Raw genomic sequence first — 19,014 nt, 5'->3', positions numbered from 1 at the left:
GGTCTGAAGCACCCGGTCCAGGTACCCCCAATGCACCCTATCAAATGCTTTTTCAGCATCTAGGGAAATAAACATTGTTGGGGACCTGGACTTCCCTGCAATCTGGATGAGGTCAAGCATGCGTCTAGTGCCGTCCCTACACTGCCTTCCAGGCACAAACCCAACCTGGTCTGGGTCTACTAGTTCTGGCAAAAACTGATTAATCCTAGTGGCCAATATTTTTGCGTACAATTTTAGATCCGCATTAAGCAGGGATATGGGGCGAAAATTGGCAGGCGCATCTGGGGTCTTGCCCGGCTTCAGGATGGTTACTACCGTGGCCGAAAGCATCTCCGTTGGAATAAACCCTGTTTGGAAAAAGGTATTATATATCGAGCACAGATTGGGGAGGAGCTGGGGCAGAAACTCTTTGTAATATGCCACAATAAAGCCGTCCGGCCCTGGCGCTTTCCCCGTGGGGGTAGTTTTTAGAGCTGCTCGTACCTCTGCTTCCGCAATTGGCAAGTTGAGAGTAGTTAATTGGGCATCTGACAGCGTGGGAAGTTTCAGGTGCTCTAGAAAATCTGCAATAAACGTTTCTGTTGGTTGAGGGGTTGCAACATCTTCCTTCAGATTATAAAGTTTCGCATAATATGAAGCTATGGCATTAGTGATTTCTTGCGGATGCGTGAGAACAGACCCATTATAATGCATTTTCTCTATTCTGGAGTTAACCGCCCTTTTCTTAAGTCTGTTAGCTAACAAGGAGCCTGCCCTATCCCCCATATGATAGTGAGACATCTTAAATCTGCTAATTACTCGCTCATGTTCATATAAGAGATGCGACCTCAACTTAGAACGGACATTCTGCAACTCCAAAGGGTGAGCTGAAGAGGGATTGTCCCTATATAGTTGGTGTGCTGACTCCAGCTCTGATAACGCCTCATTAAGCTGCCGATCTCTAGCTTTTTTCAAACGAGAGGCTGCCTGCAAGAATATACCTCTCATATAGGCGTAGATGACGAAATATCAGGGGTGCTATTCAGAAGGAAGAACTCCTTCAGACTAGCGCAGAATTCTTCCAGCCTCTTAGAACTTTTGAGCAAGTACTGGTTTAGTCTCCAAGTCGGGGGTGATTGGGAGGGTAAGCCCATATTGAGTTCCATCACTATAGGGGCATGATCCGACCAAGTGGCTAGCAGAATATGCGTTCTAAGTACCCCTTGCAAAATATCCCTAGAGACCAGGAAGTAATCGATCCGGGACTGTGTGTGATGTGCGGAAGAAATATGCGTATAATCTCTCTCCCCCATGCTGGTACCGCCAGATGTCATGCAAGGAAGTGTTTTTTAGAGCTTCTTTTAGGCCCTTCCGGCGGGGCTCAGCATGGGTGAGACAGTCCATCCCCACATCAATTGGCACGTTAAAATCCCCAGCCATTATGATAGCTCCCTTCGCCACCTTTAAGATTTTCTTGTGCAATCTGTTGAAAAAGGAGATCTGCCTAACATTTGGTGCATAAACCGAAACTATCGTACACAATTTACCTTCAAGTGAACATATCAGGATAACATATCTACCTTCCTTGTTTGTGATGCATTGGTGTAATGTGAAAGCAACAGAGCCCCTTATACATATAAGGGTGCCAGCCTTACGCCTTTGGGCAGCAGGGGAGTGAAAAATATGCGGATACAATCGATGAGTACATCTGTGCTGATCTGCTCCCACCAAATGCGTCTCCTGAATGAAAGCCACATCGCATTTGCTGCCGAGCAGATCCCGCCACATCTGAGAGCGACGAAAGGGGGAGTTCAGACCACGAACATTATTAGAATAAAATGTCAGCCCCGCCATAAGAAGATGCATAGCGTACTAGGTGTGAACATAAGGAGCATTATGAGGCTGAGGTAGAGATCAAAATATGTGGGTCACATATCAGAGCGCGAGCAAAGTAGGACAACAAAAAACAACATAACATTAGCAAAAAGGAAAAGGTGATTAGACATCCTAAAACTGCAATGAGCAGGATTCTAGAGTCTAAAAAGGGGGGTCTGCTTAGAGGGTGACCACCACCCTAGCACCAGAAGAGCAGACCTAGTGGGGGGGGGAGAAAGAGATAAGTTCTTACGTATCTCCCATCCCGCACATCCAAAAGGATAAAGTAGGTGAGGGAGTCCTGGAAATCACGTTTGTTCCCATTCTGGCGCAATTCTCGCCGACTTGATTCCATGGTCTTCTGCAGGATTGGCATTATCTCCAATTGAAAGCAGGCCCATCTTATGTAGAAGGACAGAGGCATCTTGTGGGGTGTTGCAAGCGGTCATCTGCCCCTTCACCGAGATCAGTAGCTTTACAGGGAAGCCCCAGCGATAACGGATATTCTTGTCACGGAGGGTACGTGTAAATTGCGCAAATTCCTTCCTCTTCGCTAGTGTGGCTGCAGACAGGTCTGACAGGTTTCAGTTGGTGTCGGATTTAGCCGCAGGTTTCGAAGAAAGTGATCTTTGGTATGGTAAAAGTGAATTCGCGCTATGACGTCACGCGTGAGAGAAGGATCTAGTCCCTTTGGCTTAGGGATACGATGAATCCTGTCAATCAGTAGGTCTCGCTCAGATAACTCAGGCACGGCTTCTTTAAGCAAAGTTTGCAAGTAAAACTCCAGCTCTGCTGGGCCTACCATCACCGGAACTCCTCTAATGCGCACATTGTTACGCCTATGGCCATCTTCCAGATCCTGGATCTTTTCTTTTATGGCCGCCACATCCTCCTCCAGCGCTTCATGCGCATCGATCAGAGAGTTGTGTGACGCAGCATATTCAGCCATCTTGCTTTCCACGTGGGTGACTATCTCCTACTCCCTGTATATCGTGCTGCAGATCTTTGATCATGCTGGAGATGTCCGCTTTCAGCGAGGATCTTAGGGAGTCCAGCAGTGTGCGCAGTGTCTCCTCTGTAATCGGGAGAGCCCCAGCTTCAGCAGAAAGGAGAAGCGATGGGCCTCCACATGCTGCAGGGGAGGGAGCAGGAGTTGCAGAGAAGAAGCGGGAGATCCCTCAGCTCCGACGCTTGACGGTGGCGTTCTGGGGAAGAACTCAGTCATTTTCTTCGGCGCCTGCCTCTTTCTAATCTTGCCCATTCTGGGAACCAGGTAAGTAACCGTAGTGTGTGTCAGGGCCCCTCAGGAGTAATATTTGAGCCGCTATGGATATGCGGGAAGCGGAGCTACAGTCTCAAGCAGCCGCCGCCATCAACGCGCAGGCCACTCCCCCCAAAAACAATGTATATAAAGTCCAGTAGCTGTAATGCTGCACGGTGCTGTGGGAAAAGAAGTTGCTCTGTGCCTGAGCGCGGCGTTCCGCGCTGTCTCCGGCTTCAGAGATCACTTACCCACCAACCGGTGCTGCTAGGACGAGTCCTCCAATGTCGATCAGCTGTTCCTGGAAAAAATCGTGATGTCCAACGCGATCTGGTAATGAAGGCTTCAGTTCCTCGTGGCGCCCAGGGCGCGGTTCTCGCGTCTGTAGTGTGACGCGGGTGGTCATGTGATCGCGGTCCTCGCGATATTTCTCGGAGCGCTCCTTAGGTGTAGTTGAGATGGTGCACCGTAGTTAGTGGTAGACAATCCTCTATAGGCTTTTGCTTAGACGCGTTTAGGGAGAATCTCCCTTTATCAGTAAGTAGAGGATTGTGATCACCCATGTATTATTTATAGGGTGATGTCATTATCTCATTTGTGATCTCTTTAGCATTTTCAATGAGGTTGATCATTAAAGTGAGGTGGGACACAATGATCCACTCATTGAAACCGTATGAGGCATGGAAAAACTAAAAAATGATTCTAATTGTTAAATCCATATGTGGCAAAAAAGGGGAAGGAGAAGAAAATCTGATGTAGCATGGGAGAATAAAAATTGTAGGGTAAAAGCTTGTTGCATAGTTGATAGTATAATTAGCCTTTCCAATTAAGTCAATTTTACAAATTGAGTAGGACTTGGCGTTCTGAATTGCTGGATGTATAATATAGGAGAATTATTGTAATTGCAGACTGGTTGATAGATCAAACACCTTGCTCTGAAAGATGGATAAAAATGATAATAAATATGATTGAACACATGTAGTTATGGTTGTTTGTGTGTTCTGTAATTGTATAGATCTATATGGGCTTTCAGTGTTATGTTGCTCCTAGGTTTGAATGATTTATAGTCCCATAGTGTATAGTAGGAAGATATCCTCATTGTATCACTGGTCCGTATATACAAAAGACCCAGTGGGCATGAGAACTTTCTATCCCTTTATACAAATGGAGTAAGATGGGAGATCATACAAATATCTCACTGGTCCGTAGGAAGAAGACTCAGTGGGTATAGTAATTCCCTGTTATTCTAGTCTAGGGGATTATGTGAAAGAGATAAATGATTCCTATTTCCTGATATAATACAAGATCTGTGATCATCACCACATATCCTCATAATACGGTGGAACTCCATTTATTGACTACATTTATCCATTTATTACCATTTTTTTACCATAAGTGGCTATTACACTGCTCAAAAAAATAAAGGGAACACAAAAATAACACATCCTAGATCTGAATTAATTAAATATTCTTCTGAAATACTTTGTTCTTTACATAGTTGAATGTGCTGACAACAAAATCACACAAAAATTAAAAATGGAAATCAAATTTTTCAACCCATGGAGATCTGGATTTGGAGTCACACTCAAAATTAAAGTGGAAAAACACACTACAGGCTGATCCAACTTTGATGTAATGTCCTTAAAACAAGTCAAAATGAGGCTCAGTAGTGTGTGTGGCCTCCACGTGCCTGTATGACCTTCCTACAACGCATGTGCATACTCCTGATGAGGTGGCGGACGGTCTCCTGAGGGATCTCCTCCCAGACCTGGACTAAAGCATCTGCCAACTCCTGGACAGTCTGTGGTGCAACGTGACGTTGGTGGATAGAGCGAGACATGATGTCCCAGATGTGCTCAATTGGATTCAGGTCTGGGGAACGGGCAGGCCAGTCCATAGCATCAATGCCTTCGTCTTGCAGGAACTGCTGACACACTTCAGCCACATGAGGTCTAGCATTGTCTTGCATTAGGAGGAACCCAGGGCCAACCGCACCAGCATATGGTCTCACAAGGGGTCTGAGGATCTCATCTCGGTACCTAATGGCAGTCAGGCTACCTCTGGCGAGCACATGGAGGGCTGTCCGGCCCTCCAAAGAAATGCCACAACACACCATTACTGACCCAATGCCAAACCGGTCATGCTGGAGGATGTTGCAGGCAGCAGAACGTTCTCCATGGCGTCTCCAGACTCTGTCACGTCTGTCACATGTGCTCAGTGTGAACCTGCTTTCATCTGTGAAGAGCACAGGGCGCCAGTGGCGAATTTGCCAATCTTGGTGTTCTCTGGCAAATGCCAAACGTCCTGCACGGTGTTGGGCTGTAAGCACAACCCCCACCTGTGGACGTCGGGCCCTCATATCACCCGCATGGAGTCTGTTTCTGACCGTTTGAGCAGACACATGCACATTTGTGGCCTGCTGGAGGTCATTTTGCAGGGCTTTGGCAGTGCTCCTCCTGTTCCTCCTTGCACAAAGGCGGAGGTAGCGGTCCTGCTGCTGGGTTGTTGGCCTCCTCCACGTCTCCTGATGTACTGGCCTGTCTCCTGGTAGCGCCTCCATGCTCTGGACACTACGCTGACAGACACAGAAAACCTTGCCACAGCTCGCATTGATGTGCCATCCTGGATAAGCTGCACTACCTGAGCCACTTGTGTGGGTTGTAGACTCCGTCTCATGCTACCACTAGAGTGAAAGCACCGCCAGCATTCAAAAGTGACCAAAACATCAGCCAGGAAGCATAGGAACTGAGAAGTGGTCTGTGATCACCACCTGCAGAACCACTTCTTTATTGGGGGTGTCTTGCTAATTGCCTATAATTTCCACCTGTTGTCTATCCCATTTTCACAACAGCATGTGAAATTGATTGTCACTCAGTGTTGCTTCCTAAGTGGACAGTTTGATTTCACAGAAGTGTGATTGACTTGGAGTTACATTGTGTTGTTTAAGTGTTCCCTTTATTTTTTTGAGCAGTGTATATACAGTACAGACCAAAAGTTTGGACACACCTTCTCATTCAAAGAGTTTTCTTTATTTTCATGACTATGAAGGCATCAAAACTATGAATTAACACATGTGGAATTATATACATAACAAACAAGTGTGAAACAACTGAAAATATGTCATATTCTAGGTTCTTCAAAGTAGCCACCTTTTGCTTTGATTACTGCTTTGCACACTCTTGGCATTCTCTTGATGAGCTTCAAGAGGTAGTCCCCTGAAATGGTCTTCCAACAGTCTTGAAGGAGTTCCCAGAGATGCTTAGCACTTGTTGGCCCTTTTGCCCTCACTCTGCGGTCCAGCTCACCCCAAACCATCTCGATTGGGTTCAGGTCCGGTGACTGTGGAGGCCAGGTCATCTGGCGCAGCACCCCATCACTCTCCTTCATGGTCAAATAGCCCTTACTTTTAAAGTTTTCCCAATTTTTCGGCTGACTGACTGACCTTCATTTCTTAAAGTAATGATGGCCACTCATTTTTCTTTACTTAGCTGCTTTTTTCTTGCCATAATACCAATTCTAACAGTCTATTCAGTAGGACTATCATCTGTGTATCCATCTGACTTCTCCTCAACGCCACTGATGGTCCCAACCCCATTTATAAGGCAAGAAATCCCACTTATTAAACCTGACAGGGCACACCTGTGAAGTGAAAACCATTTCAGGTGACTACCTCTTGAAGCTCATCAAGAGAATGCCAAGAGTGTGCAAAGCAGTAATGAAAGCAAAAGGTGGCTACTTTGAAGAACCTAGAATATGACATATTTTCAGTGGTTTCACACTTGTTTGTTATGTATATAATTCCACATGTGTTAATTCATAGTTTTGATGCCTTCAGTGTGAATCTACAATTTTCATAGTCATGAAAATAAAGAAAACTCTTTGAATGAGAAGGTGTGTCCAAACTTTTGGTCTGTACTGTATATATATTTATATTTTTATTCTTACTCCAAGGAATAATTTATTGAATTACACTTTGGACTATTGATTTTATTCATCTCTTAATTAGCACCATCTATATTATTCCTATAAATCAATTAGATCAGATTCTACCCATATATGAGTATGCCTGCTTATCTCTTTACTTCTTATACTGGTTTATACTGGTGTAATGAGCTGGAGATGGCGGGATTACAGCCGACCACAGACTCTTTATGTTCTCTGCTTCTTCCTACAAGTCTCTGGCTATGGAGACCACTGGTGGGAATAAGGAGCCAATAGATTTATGTCCCCGAGAGGAACGAGTCCGGACGCGTCTGGTAGAAGCCGATCTCCTCCACGGAAACCACCTGCAGCATGTCCGGCCGTGCTGAGGAAGCATGTGTACAAGGTTATTGGCTGTGAGCCGCCATCTAATATCAGGTCCAGCCTCTGGGAGACCTGCAGCCATTAGGCTCAGACGACGACTGTTGTCGGGTCATTTGTGGTTGTCATGATAATTAAAGGGGTTATTACATAACAAGTATCACAGTGCAGTGAATGGGGCATTTCTGATGAAGTTTATTACGATGTACATGCAGTAATAATATTGGTTGCATTTTTATGATCTGTACATCTTCCTTCTGGTAGCGCCCCCTGCTGTTTCTTCTGTGACTAGGTTTCTGGTCCACCTTCTCCTGCATTCAGGGATGGACACATGCTCAGTATCTTCTCTGCTCCCTCCTCCTGTCAGTGCCGGTGCAGTCATCTCGTGGAGAAGCAGTGCAGACTCCTTTCATTCATCCTTACTTGTATATTCATGGAGGTATATAGCTGTATCTCTACACGGGGGGAGGGGAGAGGGGCTTAGGAAGAGCTGGCTGCAGCGCACTCCTGGGAGATGCAGGTGCTTGATGGTCACATGGGATGAGCTGCTGCCCACCCACAGAGAATGAAGAGACCAGAGCTGCAGAGGAGGGAGTAAAGAAGCTAAAAAGGATGAATATTATACTGGAGAGCAGCGGTTTTTGCATTTCTGTACTTCAAGTGTTGTATGTACTACTCCAGATAACTTTTTCCAGGACGTTCTCCATGACAGCACCATATGTAGGTTGTCCTTCTGGTCTTCTGTAGGGACTAGAACACAGAGAAGTCAATAGGCAGCTCCAGCCTCCAGTGCTCTTCCTGTCTCTACAGAGGACAGGTGCAGAGAGGATTCCTGAGTGGAATTTTCCTGTTATTGTAGGATCTTTGCTAGGGTTGTATGGGGGTTTCTTCCCTTTACTTCCATGGTAGTGGTCCCCTAGTCCATCCCAGACCCTTTCTAAATCAGCTGTATGGGATGGTCATGTCCTGCTGAAGAGACCCTTCCCATCAGGTTTGATGTCGGGTATGTTGCTTCCCTATTTGAGCTCTGGCTTTGTCCTCAGAAGATCCTGGCAGGCAGTGTGGAGCATCTGAAGGCTTGAGTCCCCAGGTTCAGGACTCACATCCATCCAAGATACTCTCCTGGAGGAAAAGGGGAGGAGCTTTATGAGAACATGAGTGGTAGGAGCCCATCTGTATATACACTCATTGACCAAAATCCTGCACCAAGAAGGAGATGTTGGGATGAAACTTTCCCAGTGTGACTGTAATGATGATAAATGTAAGGGTTCCCAATATTACAGAAATGGAGACATTTATTGGTGAAAATTGTCCAATTCCAAGGAGGTTTTAGGACCCTGTTGGGCTGCCTCTAGCCTGGAGACAAGATGAGATACGGCCTCTAGCATGGATACAAGATGAGATACGGCCTCTAGCCTTGACACAAGATGAGATACGGCCTCTAGCCTTGACACAAGATGAGATACGGCCTCTAGCCTTGACACAAGATGAGATACGGCCTCTAGCCTTGACACAAGATGAGATACGGCCTCTAGCCTTGACACAAGATGAGATACGGCCTCTAGCCTGGAGACAATATGGTTGAGCAAGGAGACATACATGTTCAGCATGGTATCCTAAGGTACATTTGCCAACAGATGTTACAGATTCACCTGTAGATCCCTCACACTCATAGGTTGCTTAAGCTCTCATTTCAGCTGTTCACATAAATGCTTTATAGGCAATAAAATAGGAGGACACTGTAACGGCATCCCGGGCATAAAAGGGGGTAAAAGCCGTTTAAGAGATATTCCCTTTTCAGATGCAAAGGCAGCTACTAAAGACACCAATCTCCCGAACTGGAAACCATGTGAATGCTGCATACAGCCGAATAGGAAAAACCATATGAAAGGTTTACACTCCTAGCAGTCAGACTGGAACAGCATATAATAAATCCCCCCAAGAACGAGACCAAGCTCTGTGTTGAGGGTATATCTGAATCTCTCTTTACTAAGGGCTACCCGCCCGTATTTATGCAGGTCCCCATCTGGTGGACACTCCCCTAGGGGGACCAGATGGAAGACTGTGACACAGGACAGATAAGCAGCAATTCAGGATACACAGACACAATACATCCCCAAAATGCATCCTGGTTTCATTCTCTCTGCCCTGGAGACAACCGAGGAGTAATTCAATTATCTCTCAGGACAAAAGGAAATCGCCATTGTACACGTGGGGACAACAGGACAGAAATCACTATTCAAATATACAATGTCACAACCATTACAGTAAACACAGACATTTAACATATCCCCAGATAGCTCAGGTCTGAGTGCATTTTATTAGGTGAATGGCACTCAGACTACACGAATACATGGAGCCAAATTCTTTCACATAGTCTTTCGTTATCCGAATGGGCTCCATGGCATAGCTATCTCGGGTATCACTGTTCAAATAGGGGAAGTACCAAATGACCCGGCTTTTATGTCTTTGCAGGGGAAAATCAAGCGTTTCAACATGGGGCCATAGTCTAAACGGAGCAGGCGGGACACAAGGCTTCTCCAGTGCAATGTGGCGAGATTGGTCTCGTCACAGACACATTCCTGGGGAAGCCTCGCTGTGCGCAGGAGAGTATTATCCAGCTGAAAAGTGCTATGAGAAGAATACATGTGGCGGCAGGATGTCCTGCACATATCGCTGAGCTGTTAGTGCCCCTCGTACCACTACTAGGGGCCACCTGTGTCTAGGTTATGGACAACAGAATTATGGGAGTTGCTTATTCTTGTCGATAGATCACACGATCCTCTCTACTGGTAGTCCGGAGCTTGTTAACTCTACCTGCACTAACATAACCAGTGCGCCCAACATTTCCTAAAAGCTAAGTCAGAACAGCCTAGATCAGTGGTGACGAACCAATGGCGCGGGTGCCAGAGGCAGCACTCAGAGCCCTCTCTGTTGGCCCCCTCTGCCCAATGACTTTTCAAAAACCTGGTAGTAGAGATCCTGGCCTTCCTCAGAGAAAGAGATATCATCATAGTTCCATAGTTTGGACTATTTTCTCTTGATGGCAGAATCCACTCCAATTCTGGATCGTGAAGATCAAGAAATCAGATTTCTCTCCAGACACCAGGAAGATTTTATGACCAACACTCATTTCTGCCAATTCTCAAACTTGAGATGATACAGGGGAAAAATATCAGTCTTCTGGAGAAAGAGCCACTGCTTATTAAAGGAAGCTATGAACATCTTGGGGTCAATGACCTTCTGCATCTCCACAATTCTTTGGAGTCATTTTCATGTCTGTTCTCTCCAGAAAGTGATTCTTACAGCCTAAACCAAACAATTCTTCTTCCCAGAGTGAGAAGACAGGCTTTACTTTCATGGACTTTCCCAGAAAACCTGTAATGAAGGATTCTTTGGAATGTAAGTCCCTATGGATACCAGCAAAACGGGATGAGGTGCTCAGGAATAGAATATGGGCCTAGCATGCTCATTTCCTCCTTTTCCTTTTATTCCGGCCGTCCTCAAGAATATGTGGTTAAAAGCAACCAGTGTCATTCAAATTACTTAATTCTGTCCAAAGCACAGCTGGTTCCCGATCCTGAAGTATTTATTTCTGGAAGACCCAGTACCTCTGTATCTAAGATTAAATATTTTTCTTCTCCAGGGCCCTCTTCTGTATCGAAAGGTCCAGATGCAGAAATCCTGAAAGCTTGAATCCTGAGAGTGAAATCCTGAAAATTCCTTACAGCAGAGTCCCAAGGAAGTTACCTCACCAGGTTACAGGGAGGTTTAAAAGAGATTTTGCTCCTGGTACGAATCTGAATGTTCGGTCTCTTTTTTAGGCTACTTTTACATTAGCGGCAGGCTGTTTCGGCCCGTGAACAGCCTGTCGCATAGTCAGGACTTTGATTAGGGTTGCTCTCGGAGGTGTCCTGCTCGTTCCCTAGTTTCCAGGCCTTATTCCCTCATCCCTTTCCCTCCTATGCTGTGTGTACACACACTGATGTGTAACAGTATATGATAATGGCATTAGACCCAGTAGCCTAAAGGTACAGATCTCAACCCTGGGTTGTTTTCTGGACCTTTCCCTTGCAGACTATAGATGGATCAAAATGTTCATTAAGGCTACATCCTGGATCAGACCAGCCATAAAACAATCCATTCCTCTTTGGGACCTAATTTCAGTGGTCTCTGTGATACTCTTGAGGAGTTGAGTTTGAGATTCTTGTCCCTTAAAGCTGTTTTCCCAGATGCCATTACCTTGGCCCGTAGGGTAGGGAAAGTACAGCCCTTTTGCATCGGTGAGTCTTACCTCAAAAATTTCAATAAGATAATCCTAAAAGTGTATCCGACCTTTCTCCCTAAAATTGCCTCAGCTTTTCACCTTAACCAAGAGATGTTTTTTCCATCTTTTCAATGCATCCCCTAACAATGGTGATTCCACATCTTAGATGTCAAAAGTTTAATAGGAAATATTTAGATGCCTTGAGAGGAAGGAAGGAACAATGAGAAGAAGGTCTCAGAGACCATCTCGGCGAGGTGGGTGAAGACTGCAATCCAATAATTCTGTAATTCGCAAAGAGTTCCTGGTCCAGATGGTATTAAAGCCACTCATACCAGAGAGAGCAGAGGCATCTACTGATCAGATCTGTAGAGCAGCGCCTCGGGCAAGCTTTATTACAGACTGGACATCTAATACAATCAGGAGTTAACCCTTGAGAGATTTGACCCAGACTCTCTTCTCCCTCAACCACATGCTTATCTGGTATCGCTCAATGTGGTGTCATTGGAAATGAGTAAATACATATTTAGTTGCATCCATCCTGATGTAGTATTTCAGAAAACACTGGAGGGAGATGGTGAGAGGAGCCTTGTAATCTCTCTGTGGTCCTGTCCCTGCAGAAGACTAGAAGGGCAATCTCCATGTGGTGCTGTCATGTAGGCCTCCAGAGAAACCAGTCGCTGGTAGAATTCCTACTTCAATATTTGTGGGATAATCCCTTTAAAGAGTTTATCCAGCCCAATTATTTAACAGACCCCTTCAGAGTGGCTGGATTCATACTCACCTGATCCCTGCTGGTGGGTTCCAGCTCCATCGATACATGGGCACCTCTGCAGATTCCTGGTCTCTGAGAATCAACATCCAATTGATGACAGGGCAAGGGAGCACCTGCCACCCATGCAGTAAGTCACTCAGTCATGTGCCACATTGGTCACAGGTCACCGCTGCTGCCAGTCCTTGGCTGCAGCAGTTGCTCCCAACCCCCCAACTATCTCCACCCCCCGCCCCCCTGTCAACAATGTGTTGATTTCCACAGACCCAGCACCTGTAGAGTCGACAGTGGAGCAATGAAGCCAGAACACAGAGGCAGGGACCAAGTAAGTATGAACTCCACCGGGGGTCCGCCTCTCTGAAGGGGTCTATTACACAAGTTTAAAGTTGGATAACTCTTTTAATGATCTTTTGTAGGCATCTAAAACATTCCACTCAACTTGTCCAACTGTCCTGTAATTCACAATATTTGTTTCACATATTTTGAATCAGGATAAAGATCTGAACAATATTAATGCTACAGAGACAGATGTGAGGGGCGATGAGAAATACAAGGAGGAGATCCCTACAGAGACAGATGTGAGGGGCGATGAGGAATACAAGGAGAAGATCCCTACAGAGACAGATGTGAGAGGCGATGAGGAATACAAGGAGGAGATTCCTACAGAGACAGATGTGAGGGGCGATGTGGAATACAAGGAAGAGATTCCTACAGAGACAGATGTGAGGGGCGATGAGGAATACAAGGAGGAGATTCCTACAGAGACAGATGTGAGGGGCGATGAGGAATACAAGGAGGAGATCCCTACAGATAAGAGCCCAGGTGAGTAGTGACCACTAAATGAAGCAGAGATGAGTCTGTAACCATAATGACCCTGACTGGACCAGGATGGGGATGTTAATCAGACAATGGAACAGACGGATGATGGGGGTTATATGGTGCACGGATTATTGAACAGACAATATGTGGCACTGACTGGATCTTTCCCTAAAACTTTCCCTAGATCTGTCCTTACATGCTGACCCTGATACCAGACATCACTGACCCTCACTGTCCCTTAAGACATTCCTATGAAAAATCCTAGTCTCTAAGGGTCCATTCACACGTCCGTATGAATGTATCTGCACCCGTTCCGCAATTCTGCGGAACGGGTGCAGACCCATTAATTCTTTATATGGACGGAATGAATGCCGAGAGCACACTCCGCATTTCCGTAGCGGGGCTCCGAACTTCCAGTCCACAGCTACGGACAAGAAAAGGACATGTTCTATGGGAGTGCGTGCCGGGTGTATTGCGGATGTGTGAATTGCTCCTAAAACAGACAACAGGAGGACACTAAGACCCAACCCAAACTGAGCAGAGCTGAACTAGAATAAAGGCAGGACAGATTGAAACATGGAACATCCCCTCCCCCCAACCACACACAACGACTACAAGAATCAGAGGTTAAGAATGGACTAAAAATACGAACAAAACTACACTGATGAAGAATACTAGGAGAGATACTAGAAAATAAAATGATTACTGGATTCGAAAGCACAGAGCTTACACTATAACCAGCAGCCCCCTGCAGAAACTAGGAATATTTACAGCGAGGCTAACCAGTCAGGAGCTCCTCTCCAACCAAGGTGAGCTACAGAAGAGAGGTCGGCTGAGCAAGAGATCAGCTACTGTATAATACATAGCAACTGCCCCAAACATACTAGTAGACAGGAGAAGATGAAACCATAGGAGTGTTCCTGCTGATTCTAGCCCATTACACTAAGGTGGTAACGATTCCCTCAGGTCTGCGCTGTGACTCTCCAGGACTTGCTCAGTAATATCAGGGTGACAGGTCTCTTCCATGAATCTCCTGGATGTGTCCCGGTGTCCCTCTGTGCAGCATTTCACAGGCCTCATGTCACATACACTCTGGATTGCACTGGATTCTGGTGTCCAAATTCTGAATGTGCAAGGTGTCAACATATGTGTCGTCCATACAGGCCCCGGGTACCTTCTGGTTTCAAAATTGGGAGGATTGGGCTGCCATACCTCTAATAGGGGGTAGGTTTCCTGGCCCTCCTGACACCTCTGTTGCATACAATGACATTGTTATAATGCTAGAGTCAGTTATTAAATTTTTCAGTTGGCTTGCTTCTTCTTTCCTAAGGTTATTTCTGCCTTCAACAACTGGTGTATAGTCCGTTCAGGTTCTCACTTGAGTTGATCAAAATAGAATAAACTTGATGAACCTGTGTCGCCTCTTAAGGCAATGTAACTATGAGTTTCTCACATCTGTACCTTTTGCCATGGTTGATTTCTGATATATAACCTAAACTGGTCCCACATCACAGCATCAGTATAGGTTATGGACTTGGCCCCTTCTTATTCTTTCTGCTGTAACATTGCCATCAATTGTTGTATGCTGTTCATGGACGGGGGCAGCGTCTCCTCCTCCTCCTGACGCCGGGCAAAGAATCTTTTTTGCAGTATTCTGTTTGATCACGGATGCCCAACTTGCGGCCCTCCAACTGTTGCAAAACTACAACTCCCAGCATGCCTGGACAACCTACAGCTATTAGGGAATGCTGTGAGTTGTAGCTTTGCAACAGCTGGAGGGCCGCAGATTGAGCATCCCCGTGTTAGATGATTGATCTCCAGGATGTGAGAAACCTGTGCATATGATTGGCTGACTCTTGCCTGTTGTAACAGCTCTATTCTTCTTGTCCGACCCTTCTATGTACTTAGGGCCATTCTGTTTTTAGGTGTTGGATCACATGACACAATTAGACATCACCCTCTAGCCTCTCTCATCAGTTATGAATTTTGATAGCTGCCTTCAATAATTAAAAAAAGTAATACATTTTTTTTTTGTTTTTGGTAGATGACTGTACTGGGCGCTTGGAGAAACATCTCATATCTACATATTATAATGCAGTTGATCCAGGTGTCATATCAGATACATATGAAGAGCGTGCCATTATCCCAGATGTACCCTCAGACCTTCACAGCAAAAATCTATCATCTCATCCTTTAATACAGGTCCGATCTTTTAATTTATCACATACTCGTACTCAGAATGAAACTCACAGAAGAGGTTCTGGAACCCAAAGAGCTCAGAGAAAGCCGTATTCATGCTCAGAATGTGGCAAATGTTTAAGGCCTCTTTCACACTTGCGTTGTCCGGATCCGGCGTGTACTCCACTTGCCGGAATTACACTCCGGATCCGGAAAAACGCAAGTGTACTGAAAGCATTTGAAGACGGAACCGTCTTCCAAATGCTTTCAGTGTTACTATGGCACCCAGGACGCTATTAAAGTCCTGGTTGCCATAGTAGGAGCGGGGGAGCGGTATACTTACAGTCCGTGCGGCTCCCGGGGCGCTCCAGAATGACGTCAGAGCGCCCCATGCGCATGGATGACGTGATCCATGCGATCACGTGATCCATGCGCTTGGGGCGCCCTGACGTCACTCTGGAGCGCCCGGGGAGCCGCACGGACGGTAAGTACACTGCTCCCCCGCTCCCCGCTACACTTACCATGGCTGTCAGGACTTTAGCGTCCCGGCAGCCATGGTAACCACTCTGAAAAAGCTAAATGTCGGCTCCGGCAATGCGCCGAAACGACGTTTAGCTTAAGGCCGGATCCGGATCAATGCCTTCCAATGGGCATTAATTCCGGATCCGGCCTTGCGGCAAGTGTTCCGGATTTTTGGCCGGAGCAAAAAGCGCAGCATGCTGCGGTATTTTCTCCGGCCAACAAACGTTCCGTACCGGAACTGAAGACATCCTGATGCATCCTGAACGGATTACTCTCCATTCAGAATGCATTAGGATAATCCTGATCAGGATTCTTCCGGCATAGAGCCCCGACGACGGAACTCTATGCCGGAAGACAATAACGCAGGTGTGAAAGAGCCCTTACTTGGAAATCAGGCCTTCTTCAACATCAAAGACATCACACAGGGAAGAAGCTGTATTCATGTTCAGACTGTGGGAAATGTTTTACTAACAAATCACATCTGGAAAACCATCAGAGAATTCACACTGGAGAGAAGCCGTTTTCATGTTCAGAATGTGGAAAATGTTTTACGAAAAAAACACATCTTGAAACCCATCAGCGAATTCACACAGGAGAGAAGCCGTTTTCATGTTCAGAATGTGGAAAATGTTTTACTAGAAAATCACATCTTGAAAACCATCACAGAATTCACACAGGAGAGAAGCCGTTTTCATGTTCAGAATGTAGGAAATCTTTTACTGATAAATCAAGTCTTGAAAGCCATCAGAGAATTCACACAGGAGAGAAGCCGTTTGCGTGTTTAGAATGTGCGAAATCCTTTACTAGAAAGTCAGTTCTTCTTCTACATCAAAGAGGTCACACAGGAGAGAAGCCGTATTCATGTTCAGAATGTGGAAAATCTTTTACTCGGAAAGCACATCTTCAGAGCCACCAGAGAATTCACACAGGGGACAAAACGTATTCATGTTCAGAATGTAGGAAATCTTTTACTGAGAAATCAAGTCTTGAGAGCCATCAGAGAATTCACACAGGAGAGAAGCCGTTTTCGTGTTCAGAATGTGGAAAATATTTTACTAGAAAAACACATCTTGAAAACCATCAAAGAATTCACACAGGAGAGAAGCCATTTTCATGTTTAGAATGTGGTAAATCTTTTACTCGGAAATTACATCTTCAGAGCCACCAGAGCATTCACACAGGGGATAAGCCGTATTCATGTTCAGAATGTATAAAATCTTTTACTGAGAAATCAAGTTTTGAGAGACATCGGCAAATTCACATAGGGGAGAAGCTGTATTCATGTTCAGAATGTGGCAAATGTTTTACTCAGAAATCATCTTTAAAGAGCCATCAGAAAATTCACACAGGGGACAAGCCGTATTCATGTTCAGAATGTAGGAAATGTTTTACTGAGAAATCAAGTCTTGAGAGACATCAGAGAATTCACACAGGAGAGAAGCCGTTTTTGTGTTCAGAATGTGGCAAATGTTTTACTCAAAAATCATCTCTTGTCCAACATCAGAGAATTCACACAGGGAACAACCAATTCTGAATCCTTCCTGTAAAATATGCCATGAATTTCCATATTTTTTCTTGCTATCATTTATAGAAGACTCTGCTTTGTTATAAAAATATTGCATATATATTGAAGCAGGAATTAAAAGAAAATATCAGTATATTCAGAAGTGTAGTTACTGCTGTTATAATTCTCGGCTGGGCTCATCTGGTTTGACATTGCCACAGCCGACACTGGCCGCGGTGGAGACTGGATCCCCTTGTGTCATGTGACTATTTGCCATGACATAAGGAAAACCGGTAACCGTGATCGTCCATGAATTATATAATAAATATATTGGAAATATTTCAGAGGATAGGTCATCAGTTAACAAAATCTTGGGTTTACTACCTGGGTTATGAAGTTGTGAACATTCCCAGACCCATTGGACTCATTTGCAGCAAATGGTAAGGGACATCTGGGGAATAATAATACCCTTAATCCCACAACTAAATTGTTTGAGGGAAGTGGAGAGGACTCGGAGGAGAGGTGTTTGCCTGTTGTGTTCCACTCGATCAGTCTGGTAACCACACTATGCCTTTTTGGAATTTTCGTTGCAGCCTGTGACGCCTTCCAGCATGATGTCCTAGAACATCTGAAACATTTATTGTTGATTTCACATTTTCAGATGGAGAGACCTAGGAAATGGAGGAGTTTTATCAGTGGCATGTCTAGGGTGTTTGTCAATCTGGGCTGGTCTTTTCTCTGCCCCCCCTCACCCCAATACTTTGAAATAATTGTACCCCCTTACAGTAGTATTGTCCTCATTGTACAACCTTCACAGTAGTTTTGTACAGATGTGTGCCCTCTCACAGTAGTTATGCCCTCTGTGACTCCTTCACAGTAATAATCCTCATTGTGCCCCCTTCATAGTAGTAATCTCCACTGTGCCCCCTTCATAGTAATAATGCCCACTGTGCCCTCTTCACAGTAATAATGCCCATTGATTCTGTGCCCCTTCACATTAGTAGTGCCCACTGTGCCCCCTCTATAGTAATAAAATCCTCTGCCCCTCCCTCCTTAGTAATAGTCTTACGTGCCTCCTCCATAATAGTAATGCTTTCTGTGCCCCCTCCATAGTAGTAATTCCCTCTGTGCCCGCCTCCATAGTAGTAATGCCCTCTGTGCACCCCTCCATAGTAGTAATGCCCTCTGTGCCCCCTCCACATTAGTATTTCCCTCTTTTTCCACCCTCCATAGTAGTAATGCCCTCTGTGCCCCCTTCCATAGTAATAATGCCCACTGTGCCCCCTTTAGAGTAATAATGTCCACTGTGCCCTCTTCACAGTAATAATGCCCATTGATTCTGTGCCCCTTCACATTAGTAGTGCCCCCTCTATAGTAATAAAATCCTCTGCCCCTCCCTCCTTAGTAATAAAGTCTTCCATGCCCCCCTCCATAATAGTAATGCTTTCTGTGCCCCCCTCCATAGTAGTAATTCCCTCTGTGCCCCCCTTCATAGTAGTAATTCCCTCTGTGCCCCCCTTCATAGTAGTAATTCCCTC

At 45.4% G+C, this 19,014-nt stretch overlaps 2 protein-coding genes across 3 annotated transcripts in view; both read left to right on the top strand.

Moving 5' to 3' along the window:
- Positions 1-19,014, top strand: part of LOC121000842 (gastrula zinc finger protein XlCGF66.1-like) — a 57,054-nt gene that overhangs the window by 12,621 nt on the left and 25,419 nt on the right. The window contains exon 6 of one of the 2 annotated variants that reach the window (XM_040431557.1): positions 7,291-7,440. The exons of the other annotated variant lie outside the window; for it this stretch is intronic. Coding sequence (XP_040287491.1) covers positions 7,291-7,425 — 135 coding nt within the window. The 3' untranslated portion in view covers positions 7,426-7,440. Of the gene's footprint in view, positions 1-7,290; positions 7,441-19,014 lie in introns of those variants that run through there. 2 annotated transcript variants of the gene reach the window in all.
- Positions 16,367-17,556, top strand: LOC121001548 (zinc finger protein 84-like; the record flags this gene model as incomplete). The annotated part of the gene is made up of 1 exon (XM_040432671.1): positions 16,367-17,556. A coding segment is annotated over one exon (1,140 nt), but the record flags the coding sequence as incomplete, so codon positions are not given.

Source organism: Bufo bufo, chromosome 5 (assembly GCF_905171765.1).
Source record: "Bufo bufo chromosome 5, aBufBuf1.1, whole genome shotgun sequence".
Classification (NCBI taxonomy): domain Eukaryota; kingdom Metazoa; phylum Chordata; class Amphibia; order Anura; family Bufonidae; genus Bufo; species Bufo bufo.
This window is presented reverse-complemented; position numbering and strand designations above follow the sequence as displayed.